This window comes from Melampsora larici-populina, assembly GCF_000204055.1.
Source record: "Melampsora larici-populina 98AG31 unplaced genomic scaffold MELLAscaffold_85, whole genome shotgun sequence".
Taxonomy (NCBI): Eukaryota; Fungi; Basidiomycota; class Pucciniomycetes; order Pucciniales; family Melampsoraceae; genus Melampsora; species Melampsora laricis-populina.
Genome location: NW_006768849.1, coordinates 10,981 through 24,172, shown reverse-complemented (window position 1 = coordinate 24,172; position 13,192 = coordinate 10,981). Strand labels below are relative to the sequence as shown.

Here is a 13,192-nt window from a genome sequence, read left to right as displayed (position 1 = left end):
TGCCCTCCATAGAGTCAGGACTGCGACTTTCTTCGCTCCTTGGCCTTCAAACTTCAGGTTGTCCACAATCAGCATTCCCTCCTCTCGGGTCTGCCTGGTCAATTCACCAAGTCTCATCATCCCCCAGAATGCTACCAAACATGCAGTAGAGATCAATTCGTCCAGTTCATCTTTCCCGGCGAAATTGAATACGATATGTGCGATTTGCTTTACGGTCACCGGTAATTTCTCAATTCTGAACGCTCCGATTTCATCGTCTTCTAGGATCATCTTCTCTTCCGCTCGTTCAGATGCTTTCAAGATTCCTTTAATCATTTTCTGATCTAAGTCCGGTGGTTTCAGTTCTGCTGCCATCTGCCATGCCTGCAAACCAGCTAGGTACTTTTCTAACGTCTTCGCTTTCACCACTCTTTTTGCTGACGTCTCTTTCTTTGAATTTGAAGCACTTGCCCATACTAGAAAACCGTAAACATCTTCCGCTACTAAAGGTACTGCACTCTCCCACTTTCTACCTTTACTTTCAATGTATTCTCTGTACTTAGTCACTCCGCTTCCGTAGCTTTGCAGTGTAGTATCTGCCCACGTACCCTCAACCATATGGCGAGCTACTTGCAGTTTCGTTTGGTCTTCGATTCCATCTTCTATCATTCTAAAATTAAGTTTCTTCGTCTTCTCCATCACTTCTTTATTACTTTTACTTCTTGAGTTTCTAAAAGGTATTCTTCTAAATCTTCTGGTAACTTAAATCTGATTCTATTTGATTCTACTTTTGTGAAGTCGGTTCCTCTAGATAGTGCGTCGGCTTCGTTTTCTCGAGACGTTACTCTTTTCTCTTCAAGGTCACAGTCCAACTCCGCTAGTCGGCGTTGGATTTTCCGCCACTCGTTATTCACCGCGACATGTTTCGACTTCAGGTTACGCACTACCGCCTCTGCCGTAGTATTGTCTGTCAGGAACAGCAGTCTCCTGCCTTTCACCTCTACCGTTCTCGCTGCAATCTCCAATCCCAGTCTTATAGCCACTGTCTCCGCCCAGTTAATATCTCTTTTTACTCCCAGAGCGTCTCTGACCGACCATTCTGGTTTCAGCGACCATTGGTTCCATTTCTCTCCGATCATTACGCCAATACCGAATTCCGTTGAGGCATCTCCTACCCAGCCGACATCAACCGCATTCCTCCTTGGCACCAGCTTTCTATTCTCGAACGTTTTTAAACATCTCTTCCACTCCCATAGGTCTTCCGTTACATTCTTCGGCATCTCTCTCCTTGCCGACTTGTTTACCCAAGTTGCTAGCCAATTATAGAAGCTTGGACAAAAGCATTTCATTTGTGGTACAATGTTCGTTAAGTGAATCAATCTCCCTATTAGTCTTTCTACTTCTTTATGAGTGTGACCACCCTGCTTAGTCAATGCTTCATCCACTTGCTGTCTTCTCAACTCTAGTTTCGCTTCCGGTAAACGTACTGTCTTGTCCTTACCATTCCAAATGAAACCTATGTACTTCTGTTCTGTACTGAACTCTGCGTACTTTCCTTCATTGGTACGTACTCCTAGTATTGCGCTGGCCTCCACTACCTGAGTCATTGACACCTTTTCCTTGTCCTCCTTTCTTCTAATGAACAGGTTATCATCTACCCACCTAAATACCATCAGGAAACCGAACTTTTTATGCATCAACTCCTTCCATGCATCCGCCGGACCTCCAAAACTACCGCACCCAGCTACACCTCCGAATGAAACTCTCAAGTCAAGGTAAATCTCTCCATCAGGTCCTTGTATCATCAAATACCGCCATTGTGATGGGTGGACTGGGATTTGCCTGTAGGCATTCTCCCAGTCGAATATTCCGAATTCGAGCTCCTCGTTGTGTTTGATCAAAAAATTCAGCACCCTCGCAAAATCATCCCATGTCGTCTCGAACTCTTTCTTGTCGACTAACGAATTTACCGATGGAGTGTCTTTGTTGTTTTTAGGATGCAACAAATCGTTGATTATCCGTATGGTTCCGTCTCCGTTCACTACACTACCCATCAGGCTGGTGCGAAAAAAGCCGATCTTGTTATAGACCTCCTCTTCTGTGAAGGGACCGACCATTCTCCCTGCTTCCACTTCTTTCTTTATTTTCTCTCTTATCATCTCTTTTTCTTTTTCTGTTTTCACGTGGTTTTCTGGCGAGTAAAACCTTCTTCCTGTCAACTCGTGCTCTGGTATACCCCGATGAAAACCCAACTTGAATCCTTCGATAATATTCATGTGTTTTACGCCGACATTTAACTCCTTCGCCAGTTCCAGCCAGGCCTTTATGTTCATTTCACATTTTACGTCAGTCGGCCACTCTTTCGCCTTGGTCTTTGTGCTCTCCTCAACGTTTTCCTTCTGGCCTCTCGCTTCCCCACCTATTTCGTGTTCGGCTTGTTTCTCCATCTCCATCTCTCTCAGGTTCTCTCCTACTTCTATTTCCCTGTTCTCCACTCTCCTCTTTGGTAGCTCTCTATCTGCACTCGCCGTCTCTTCGCTCGTGCTAATTTTGTGGGATGGCTCAAAGGGATGAAACATTCAAATTGTCAATAATCCCTTCTCTAAACGTTTCTCCCCCCCTCTGGGAAAACTCATCTAACATATGTTTTCTTCTTTACATTTCCAGGCAATATGCAAACAGTCAAGTTGGTAGATAGATAGGAGTAGATTTCAAAACAACAACAAGACAGGGAACGATGTCCAGAAAAAGGGAGAGGGGGGTATCACACATCAAAACAACGGTATTCGGTCTCCCGTTGGATACAAAAACAAGGACCTTTGAAACTCGAGCTTTACATGATATGCCACTGTCTCTCCTCTCAGTCATCTGTCGTACGGAGTTTAGTATATATCTCCTTTCCGCCTCCTGGTCTCAGCTTTTCTTCTTCTTCAGCATGACCCAGTTTGTTGTGTGTCGTACGTAAAAAGGGGAGACATTTTTGGGGGGGGAATCAATTGGAATTCAAGTGAATCTTGATCACATCCGAAAGGTTTTCTACTCACCAGGTAGGCTTTGCACCGCTTGCGTTCTTTGCTCCTCCATTATTCGCCCCTCCTTTCGCACCCGACGAGCCTTCTGCGTTGGGATAGTTGCTAACGAATCGGGTTCCTCCTGATTGTGCTTGGTCCCCCCATCCATTTCCGTAGGTATGCGTTTGATTCGGAAAGCCGAAAGGTCGAAATGGATTGGAGCTATGTTGTGCCTGTTGAAAAGGCTGCTGGAAAGGTTGGTAATGTCCGAACGTTCCACCATTGTTCTGCATACCGAAACCTCCGTTCGGGACTCCGAAGGGACCACCTCCGCTACTATAATTCGCGTTCTGGTTGTTCTGGTTTCTTTTCTCCCAGTAATTATTCTTGTTCTTTCTCCCTCTTCCTCTCCATCCACTTCCTCCTCTATTGCTCCCACCACCTCTAGTACTATGGCCGCCTGAGGCAAATTGGCGCTTTTCGAAGCTGGTTATCTTCGTGGATGCGGGTAGAGTTGAACCCAAGACTGTTTGTTCCGCTAGCACTTTCTGACCATCAGCATAAGGATTTTCCGTGAAACTTCTTTCTCCCAACAACTCGACCTTATCCTTCACCGCTCTCAAGATATCCTCTTGCAATATTCCTGCTTGGCACATCTCTCGTTTCTTGGACTCCCCAATTCTCACTTGCATCACTAGTTGTCTGACCTGGTTGCTCGACAGTTTGTGTGGTAAGAAACTCTATCTCCCTTCTGTCTCTACTAAGGGAAAAAAAAAACGAGCTCACTCTCATGCAATATCTTAATGCTATCATCCAGTACGACGTCGATCTCCTGATCTCAACTACAATCTTCTTGTGTTCCCTGAACATATTCGCGCATGTCAGCATATGATACTGCTCCTTGACATATCTTATGAACAGGTCAATCGCGTCTATCCACTCTCCGTAAGTCATGAGTAGCTCTTCTTTTGGCGTGAGTCCTGTGTAGGTTGCTGATTCGTCTTCTTGTAACTCCTTGATCGACTTTGTCTTCTTTATAGCAGATTTTTGAGAGTCAAGGTCGATCCACTCCATATTGAATACCGTCAATGGTACGTAACCGGTCAACTTGGTCATCTTCTTGTTGATTCCGCTAGACAATTGAGATCAAGTTATAAGCTTATTAAGTGATCTAATGATTCTTTGTTACATCATATTACACTTGTGATTGTAAAAGAACATTGTGATGTCATAGTGTTTGATTTCGTTATATAAAGCTTTTGTGTGCTGTTTACTTTAGCTTTTTCTCTTTATCGAACTCAAACATCTTTTTGTTCACAATCTTCTTTACCATTAGATTGTTTTCATTCTGTTTGATCAGCTCCTCAGCTTCATAGAGCTGATTACCTGATAACTCACAGGTATTGTTTTCATTCTGTTTGATCAGCTCCTCAGCTTCATAGAGCTGATTACCTGATAACTCACAGGTATTTCATAATCATCTTTAGTTAGACAACGCCAGAAGATTGTTATTCGAGAATTGTTTGTTGACAAACACCATTTCACTCTCTGGGTCTAGCAGATCACAAATCTCTCTCTCCTTCTTCTTCGGCCTCTCCAATCGGGGTGTTTCTTCGACCCTCTCTGGTTCCGATACTGGTTCACCTGGATCGTCTCCCCCGGCCACTAGCGATGCCGTTCGCTGGTGTTTCACCCTCTCGTTCTTCGGCTCTGATGGGCGCTCAGACTGCCCTAGCCGTGCTGCCCGCAAGTCTTCGATCTCGTAAGGGACTACTCTGTATGCTGCTCTATAAGCCGTTAACATCGCCCTACCGACTGTTATGTTATCGTCGGTGTACGTTTCCACAATAGACTTCCACCACAAGTCTCTAGCCGGATTGCCCGTACTCTTCGGTTGGCTTGCTGTAGTGATCCAACATGATTTAATGAAATGTTAGTCTTCTAGTCTGCTATCCGACTTCTTATTGAAAAAAGGTCAGATATAGCTCTGCCTGCCTCGGTCTCCCCGGTTGCCACGCTAATGGACTTCATCTTTCTTTGCAAACAGATGTGTGCCTATGGTGGTGGATTCTACTTGGTCAGATATAGCTCTGCCTGCCTCAGCTTCGCTGGATTTGTCTATACGGGCTTCTCAAATTTGATAAGCAGGATATAGCTCCTGTCGCCTCAACTTCAACCGTTGGATCAATCGACAATCAGGATATAGCTCCTGCCGCCTCAACCCTCTCTGGTTGGAGCCTTCTTTCCCTCCTACAATATGTAGTGGTTGCCAATGATGAAAGCGGAAAGGATAACGATGACCGTGGGAAGAATGATGATAAAAAAGGGGGGAAATTGCTGGAGAAAAGGATAAGAGGTAGTGGGAGGATCTTACGATTTAATCGTAACACCAGTCTGCCTTGTGGTGCCCCCGCTTGCTCTGCTTGCGGTGGTTCTCCTTCGTCTCCTCCCCCATTTCCCTCGTCTGACTTTCCGTTTTCGTCGTCATCCTCTTCTTCCTCTTTGCCTCTTCTTTCATTCTCCACCTCTGGTGTCATCGGTACCAAGATTCTTGAGCCTCCTTCTTCTTCTTGTTTGCCATCTCTATTTCTGGACTGACTCCTAGTCCCCGCACCTTCTTTTCCTTCTCTCAAAGCTTCCTCTGCTAATCTCCTAGCTTCTTCTAAAGTTTCGTCAAAAGTAGCCATGTTTGTTGATTTTTCTTCTTTCCTCTCGGTCTCTTCAAGTCTTGAAAAAATTTTAATAATGAAATTAAAAACACAAAACGTGAGATTAAGCTGAGATGTGTTCTGTGTAAGAGTGCTTGTTGTGCGGGAACCTTGAGTTGTGGAAAATTTTGCAATTCTTCTCAACTCAATTCTACAAGGAATTGCTCCCGCACTCCCTCGTTACAAGCATATCCTTACATCCGTCCACAATCTCTCAGCTCATGGAATTCCGCACCAAGTCGTGCCTTGGTTGGTGCTCACACTGATGACTTCTCAGTCTTCTTCAAATTGTCAACACAAGAAAAAGGTATTTAATTGAGAAAGTTACACTGTTGGGGTTATTGAGTGGCATTGATCTTACAAAATATCTTCTCTGTGTCTGAGCATCTATCAGCACCTTGATTTCTGTTTCCATCAATGAATTTCCCTTTGTTTCCTTTCTTACTCATTTTGCCCTTTCCTACTGAGACGCACAGTAAATGGAAGAGCTGTGTGTCCCACTTTCTGAATGCTGCAGTCATTGCCATTTTTCAAAGCAATTGATTTGTTTCAACATTTGAAGACTTTTTCTTTACTTTTTGACTCACAAGACGCACCTCAACTGTGAAGAATCCATGTATTTTTTTATATCTTTCAAAGCTTTAGAAAGTTTGCTTAATGATATCTTTGTGCTTTGTAAGACTAATCCAAATAAATCCTACTGAACTAACACTACAAGAAAGATAATATTTTCTGGGCAGAAAATTAAATTATTGATACACAAAAATATTGAGAGGCCAGGAGGAGAGCAAAAAATGAATAAAAATATGCATCTTGTTCCCTGCGTTGAGAACTTCACTCTGCATATTTTTCCGTATTTTTACAGTCCATATTGATAAGTGTACTAACAATAAACCTTCACAATCATCCAATTACAACCTGTAACAAGCACTGAAATTTGGCTCATTAGTGTTTAGAGAAACTTTTGATTTCTGAAAATACTCATAACTTTTTCAATTCCGGTCCAAAACGCTCGATTTTGGGTGCATTGGTAAGCTGGAATTGTCCTCCAAATAGTTCATAATAGGACCACACAGCATGCTGGTCTGCTAAAAAAGATATCATCTTTTTTATACATTTGTACATACAGATCCATAGAATGATTGCCATACTAGCTACATAGTTCTTGATCTTATGAAAGTTCGAGAGGAAGAGTTCAGCATTCTAATGCACTTAAAATCGAGTGTTTTGAGGCAGATTTGACAAAGTTATAGGTGTTTTCAGAAATCAAAAGTTTCTCTAAACACTAATGAGGCAAATTTCAGTGCTTGTTACAGGTTGTAATTGGATGATTATGAAGGTTTATTGTTAGTACACTTATCAATACGGACTGTAAAAATATGGAATAATATGGAGAGTGAAGCTCTCACCGCAGGGAACAAGATGCATAATTTTATTTATTTTTTGCCCTTCTCCTGACCTCTCAATATTTTTGTGTATCAATAATTTAATTTTCTGCCCAGAAAATATTATATTTAGTGTAGTGTAAGGATCTTCAAAATTTCAAAACACAAGAAATGACTTGCAGTTTGTTTTTGCTTTACTGAAGGTGAGGGAACTTAATTAGATGAAACAAATAGATTAAATTGATAAAAAAGTATTGAGAGATAAGAAAAACACTGTAGATAAAAAAATGAGAAAAAACATTCAAGAAAACAAATTGAAAACAAGACTGGACTTGAACAAAATCTACTGCCATCATTCACATCTCACTATAGAATTTGTTTAAAAATTCTAACCCAGCCAACACTTCAGCATGCGTTTTACCACCATGGACCACCTCGGGAGCCGAAGAGGGTAATCCAAAAGGAGACAGTAATGCTTCATGGATCGTGTAAAGCTTCTCCTTTGGAGTTGGAGTAGCTTGTTTCTTACACAACCACCTTGGAGTGGTTGAGCTTGGTCCAGTTGACGCAATTCGTCTTGATGATGGGGTGGAAGTTGGCAGCTTTGAATTAGAGCCAATTGGTGATACCACACTCGATGTGGCTGGAGACGATGAGATAGTGAGCCCCGGTGTCAAAAACGTTGAAGACACTTTTCTGGGCAGTGTCTGTCTGTGCTTTCTGGGGACTCGGACTGGCGTAGAAATTGACCAGTTGACCAAGTCGGCATCGTTTTGAAATTTGTGCATCTCTGATCTCGGAAAGTCAATGCCTTTTGACTTTCCGTGTTTAGAAGACTGAAGAGAAATGACATAGAAGTATAAGTATGTGGTTGAAAATCATCCATTGAACGTGGAAATAGAACAATCAATCAGGTCGAACAGGACGAACCGAAATAACACCGTCATCCGCACTGGGTCCAGCGACTTCCACCTTGGTCTTTACAGTCTCAAAGGGGTGAATGACCTTTTGGCTGAAATTCTGGTTTACAGGGAAACCAGCAGGAACACGGATAGGAACTTTCGTCTATGTGGAGGAAATACGAACGTCAGAGCAGATCAAAATATATGATGCCAAAAGGTTGGTGAGAACATCACTTACGGATCGTTGGCTTGCGTATCGGCGTGATGTCGCGTTGTTTGCCGATCTAGCCAAAGCTGCCAACATTGGACCGGATTGGTCCTGTTAAATCGACCAGATGAAGAACAGAGATGAGCTTCAGTTATCAATAATGACACAAAAAACGAAAATGTAACGATATCATTGTAAAATCAATCAAGTGGAACACAAACGAACCAAATCTTCATCTTCATCCGCAACAACTTCGTCCGTCTCGTCCTTTAGATCATCGAAGGTGCAATGTACCCGTTGACTAAAGTTCTGATTGACTGGGAACCCGGCTGGAACACGCACAGGAACCTTTGTCTATTGGAAACAAATTATAGATATCAGATCAGAAGAAGATAAAGGATCACAAAAGTTACTGAGAAAACCACTTACGGATCTTTGAAGAGCGTATCGGTTCGAAGTTGAGGTGTTGGCCGACCGAGCCAAAGCCACCAAGAGCGGATCACTTAGGTCCTGTTAAAGGAACAAGATGAATGAAAAGCGATGAGTCTAACAACCATCAATGAAACGGTAGAGATGATTTAAAGACATCAACGCTTACCAGTGTGGGTTTCACCACCGGTTTCGGATGAGCCATTTCATAGGCTTTGGCACGCTAAAGTCAACGAAACAAGGTTAACAAAATGATCACAGTTGTTTGGCAAGAGGACAAGAAAGCTCACTTTAAAATTGGAGGACGAGATACCAACAACCTTGTTAGGCTTCTCCGATAACTTTAATGCTGATAAAAATCGTGCACGGCGACAGGGTTGGTTGGATTGAGAATGCATATCGAAGAATTGCGGTGAAGGGGGATGGGTAAAGATAAGGAATTAAAGGTGTATGTGGCTTTTGAAAGGGTAGTCACGAGAGGATAAGGATAGTTTGTTAGAGAACTAGCGAGAAAGGTAAGTGTTAGATGTGTTTGTGAATGTTAGATTGGATGAAATGATATATTGATGGAATGATGATGAGAAATGTTTCGAGGTGAGCAAAAAGGTGAGTATTTATATCGAATTCCGTCTCACCAGATAATGCTAAGGAGGTTCTCTGACTTCATACGCAAAGGAGCGCATGGATGAGTTTGGCATCAAATTCTTAGGCAGGCACCGAGTTCTATCTACTTTGTCCTGAATAATTTCCTCGCCATCTTTTAGTTGAGAGCTCGGGAAGGATCCCTTGAAAGGAAACTTGGAGTCACACTCAACAAGGGCAATAAGTATGGTGATTTTCAATTTTAGTCGGTTCTTATTTGAGATCCAAACATATTCTATCCATCACATGTTTCCTTAAAGCGCCCGATATATTGTTACCTGGACAGTTTTTATCTGAGTTTTGTAGATCAGGTCACGAGCATATTGACTGAATAGTAAGATGGCTGATGACCGTTTAGAAATATGTGAGAGTGGATAGAACACAGCACTAAATCTTGCAGGAGAAGCACTCCCAAAATGAACACAGACTTTAAACGGATTGAAGAAAGGACTCGGAACGTAGTGTCTTGCTTTTTGATTGAAATATTTCAAGCGTAGTAATAACCTTGACACACTGCCTCTTGTACTACCACTGATTACAATCTTTTGCTCAATACTTGAAATGGAAAACTGCACCCATGTCAATAACCGCTCCTCTGTGCCTGGGTGCGATGAAGCAGAGTTCACTAAAATGTATGTTATTCATAAATGGACATGAAATCAAAACTGATTCAGAGATTGATTTCACTCAAAGTAAGGATTGGAACACCCATGCACCAGTAGACTGCTTTAACACCCATTTGGGATGTCTGATGACTTCTCAGTCCTCTTCAAATTGTCAACACAAAAGAAGTTAATTGATTGAGAAAGTTATCCTGTTTATCATGTTGATGTTTTCGAGTGAAATTGATTTTACAAAATAGCTGCTCTGTGTCTGGGCACCTACCATAACCTTGATTGCTGATTTCATCAGGGACTTTCACTTTTTTGCCTTATTTATTCATTTTGCCCTTTCCTACTCAGACGCACTGTAAATGAAAGAGCTGCGTGTGCCACGTTCTGAATGCTGCAGTCATTACTGGTTCCAAAACCATCTGATGGCGAGCAGTGCCATACCAAAATGAGCGTGAAGAAATCAAAAAGTCAAGAAATCCATACAACGAGAAGTGTAAGCAAATACAACAAAAGAACAAATGGGCATCAAGCATTAACCAAGAGAAAGATTGATTAACTACCAAGCAAACAAGTGTCAAGAAAGAGTTGAAGAGAAAAATGCGGCTATGGCTTGGAAAATGTTTGACCGATTTGGTTAACCCAAAAAAGCGGGCTTAGGGTGTGTTTTTCCGGACTATAAATTGTGAGCTCCAAAAGAAAAAGGATGTATATGAACTTATATTTTGAATACAATTTTCAATCTACTGTTTGCGAATAAAATACTGCAATTTTGAATTCCTTCAAGCGTGTATGTCCATAACTCATATTGAAGCTAAATTGACCGCATGTAAGTTTTTTCACACATCTTCAACGCTTTTGGAAACTTCCCAGTAAGACAGTTGCAACATTCCATTCGTCCACAGGTTTGTACCCATCGTCAATCAGCCTGAAGTTGTAGGCATATTGTTTCGAAAAAGGTGTGGCAGTCAAAAGAGTGAATATCAGAACCCAAAGCCATCCTCCTCCGAGTTTGCGAGGTATGTGGGGGATGATGTATGGTTCCAAGATGATCCCTATTGGTTGTACAAGGAAATATACGAATGCAGCCGGAAACTCCTTAAAGTAGAAGTGAGGGAAAGGATGTGGCTTGCGTGCAATGGCATGTGCAGCTGATAAAAATCATTTCAAAGATGAAATGGGCAGAGTCAGTATATCATCGCAGTGGATTCTGAGAAGATTAATTCTCCTTACTGAATTCATGCATTACACCGCTAATAAAAAAGCAACCAAAAAGTCCGCAGATCCTTTGAACCTTCAATCCACCACCAAGCTTTTTGGCCAGAGCGCTTGCAGGGACACCACCGCACATCAAGAAGTCTCTTCTAAAGAATTGATGCCATGCCTTTCCCCAGAACCAGCTCAGGGAAGTGGACGTGTGAGGAGAGTTAAAGGCGTGTTGAAAACGGCTCGGATCGCACAAGTCCAAGATCAATTTAGGTATTTGCACAAAGCCTCCAATCCAATGAACTAGGTGGCAGATCAAGCCGTACCGGCAGAATAGGGCCTCTACACCGCATATCAAGAGAAATCCAAAAGACAGTGTTGATAAACCTTCAGCCAGTAATGATCGCAAAGGAAAGTCTGGTAAGCCAATGATAGCCAAAACTTGATTGGGAGAGCCTTTGTCTCGTGCCGTCATTATAAATGCGATTGAAATGGCTCGCACGCAGTTGTCAACAATCAACCTTTGAATCAAGTCAAACACGGTTGGAACCTTGTGCTGAAGTTTTATTCCCCAACCATACTGGTAGCCTCGGTAGCTTTGGATTTAGGAAATGACCGCGACGAAAAAGTTAACAAATATGCAATGTAGCAAGAAGTAAAAACGATTTCGAAAAACTCACGAAAAAAATTGTCGCGTGGTCCATGAAGCGATTTCAGTCCAACTGTTCGCTTCCGTAGACGCGCCTGGTGCTGATGGTGTAGGCGTCGGTGAGGAGTCCGAAGTAGGTTTATTCCAATATTTTCCAGCCCAGTATCCGTTGGTGATACCCCACTCGAGAGATTTCGTAGCAAGATGGAAGCCCCAAACAGCCAATGCTAAATTCGACACTCCGCTCTTCGTCAAAGGTAAAAAACAGTAATCGATAGGTATCGTGATCAAGATGCACACGTTCAAGGGAGTGAGTAATAACCTGATCCAGCGTGATATCGAAGATTTACAAAAATGCGGGTGTAACAGAGAACATTGAATCCATAGTGGGATTAATCGAACTACGATGCCATAGAAAGAGGGCGCTTGACATGATATCACTTCTTCTGGCTGCCAAAATGTCTTCAGCAACGAGTCAAGTAACATTCTTTGAAGTGTAAGTTTGAATGTACGATGTGGACAGATGCGGAAGCGTTACTCGGAGTTTTCAAGCTTGCGTTGAAAGTGCCAGGGCAAATCAGACTTGAGGGACGTTCGAAAATAGGTGAAAGTCTGTAGAGCTCGTGAGGGAAAAGAACGGCCAGAGGTGCGACGCTCGAACGGATAACGGTAGTCGTTGCAATCCCTCGTAAAGAACACCATTTAAATATGTGATCTCTTTCGGTGTCTCTTTCTCACCTCGTTCATGAATCTGTCAAAGTCCACCTGCCGCCGAGTCCCGGTGTTCTTACTTCCGCTGTGTTGAGGCTGTGTTTACACACATGATCATTGATCACATCCCCGCAATCAACCACTCTAGCAAGTTTCTTTATTCTCATGCGAGGTGTTAGAAATATGTATCACATCGCACAATGCGCCTCAAGATTGGTAAAGCGTAAATTTTGAAGAAATGTGCGACAAACTCCTTGATATTGAATCACTGGGATGTGTTTTGCTCCGCCTGAAGCAGATCAAATCAGTTTAATGAGATACTTGCATATATCTGACTCTGGGTACAAGATAAATACTAGCTGTGAATTGCTATGCTATTGTGTAGTATTCAAAACATCAAACAAATCGAGGAAACATATACACCGCAAGACAGCCTTCTTTACTCAGATTTACCAACCAAGGCTCGGTCCAATCTACGGGGAATTTGTTCCAACAATCACGAAATACTTTTTGGAGAAGGTATCACTTAATCAATACTAATTATTCGACAAGAACACAGCATAGTAAAGGAAAGCAAATCTGAGTCTGACCATCAAACGCTTCAAAATACTCCACAACCTAAGTAAAGTCGCAATAAATTATCTATAGATCACACGGGAACGGGCCGGGCATGCTGTGTGATCTCAAACTCGGTGCTCCAGATGCCGAACGCGCTCTTTCTGTTACACCTAAGCTTGTCAAGAATGCGCCA

The 13,192-nt window shown here is 42.5% G+C and overlaps 1 protein-coding gene across 1 annotated transcript; it reads right to left on the bottom strand.

The window, feature by feature from the left end:
* Positions 1 to 10,724: 10,724 nt before the first annotated feature.
* On the bottom strand, positions 10,725 to 12,163 carry MELLADRAFT_113448 (uncharacterized protein; the record flags this gene model as incomplete). Its single annotated transcript, XM_007418130.1, has 4 exons — positions 10,725 to 11,026; positions 11,109 to 11,677; positions 11,762 to 12,052; positions 12,081 to 12,163. The coding sequence occupies 4 exons, from the start codon at positions 12,161 to 12,163 to the stop codon at positions 10,725 to 10,727; spliced, it is 1,245 nt and encodes a 414-aa protein (XP_007418192.1).
* Positions 12,164 to 13,192: the final 1,029 nt, after the last annotated feature.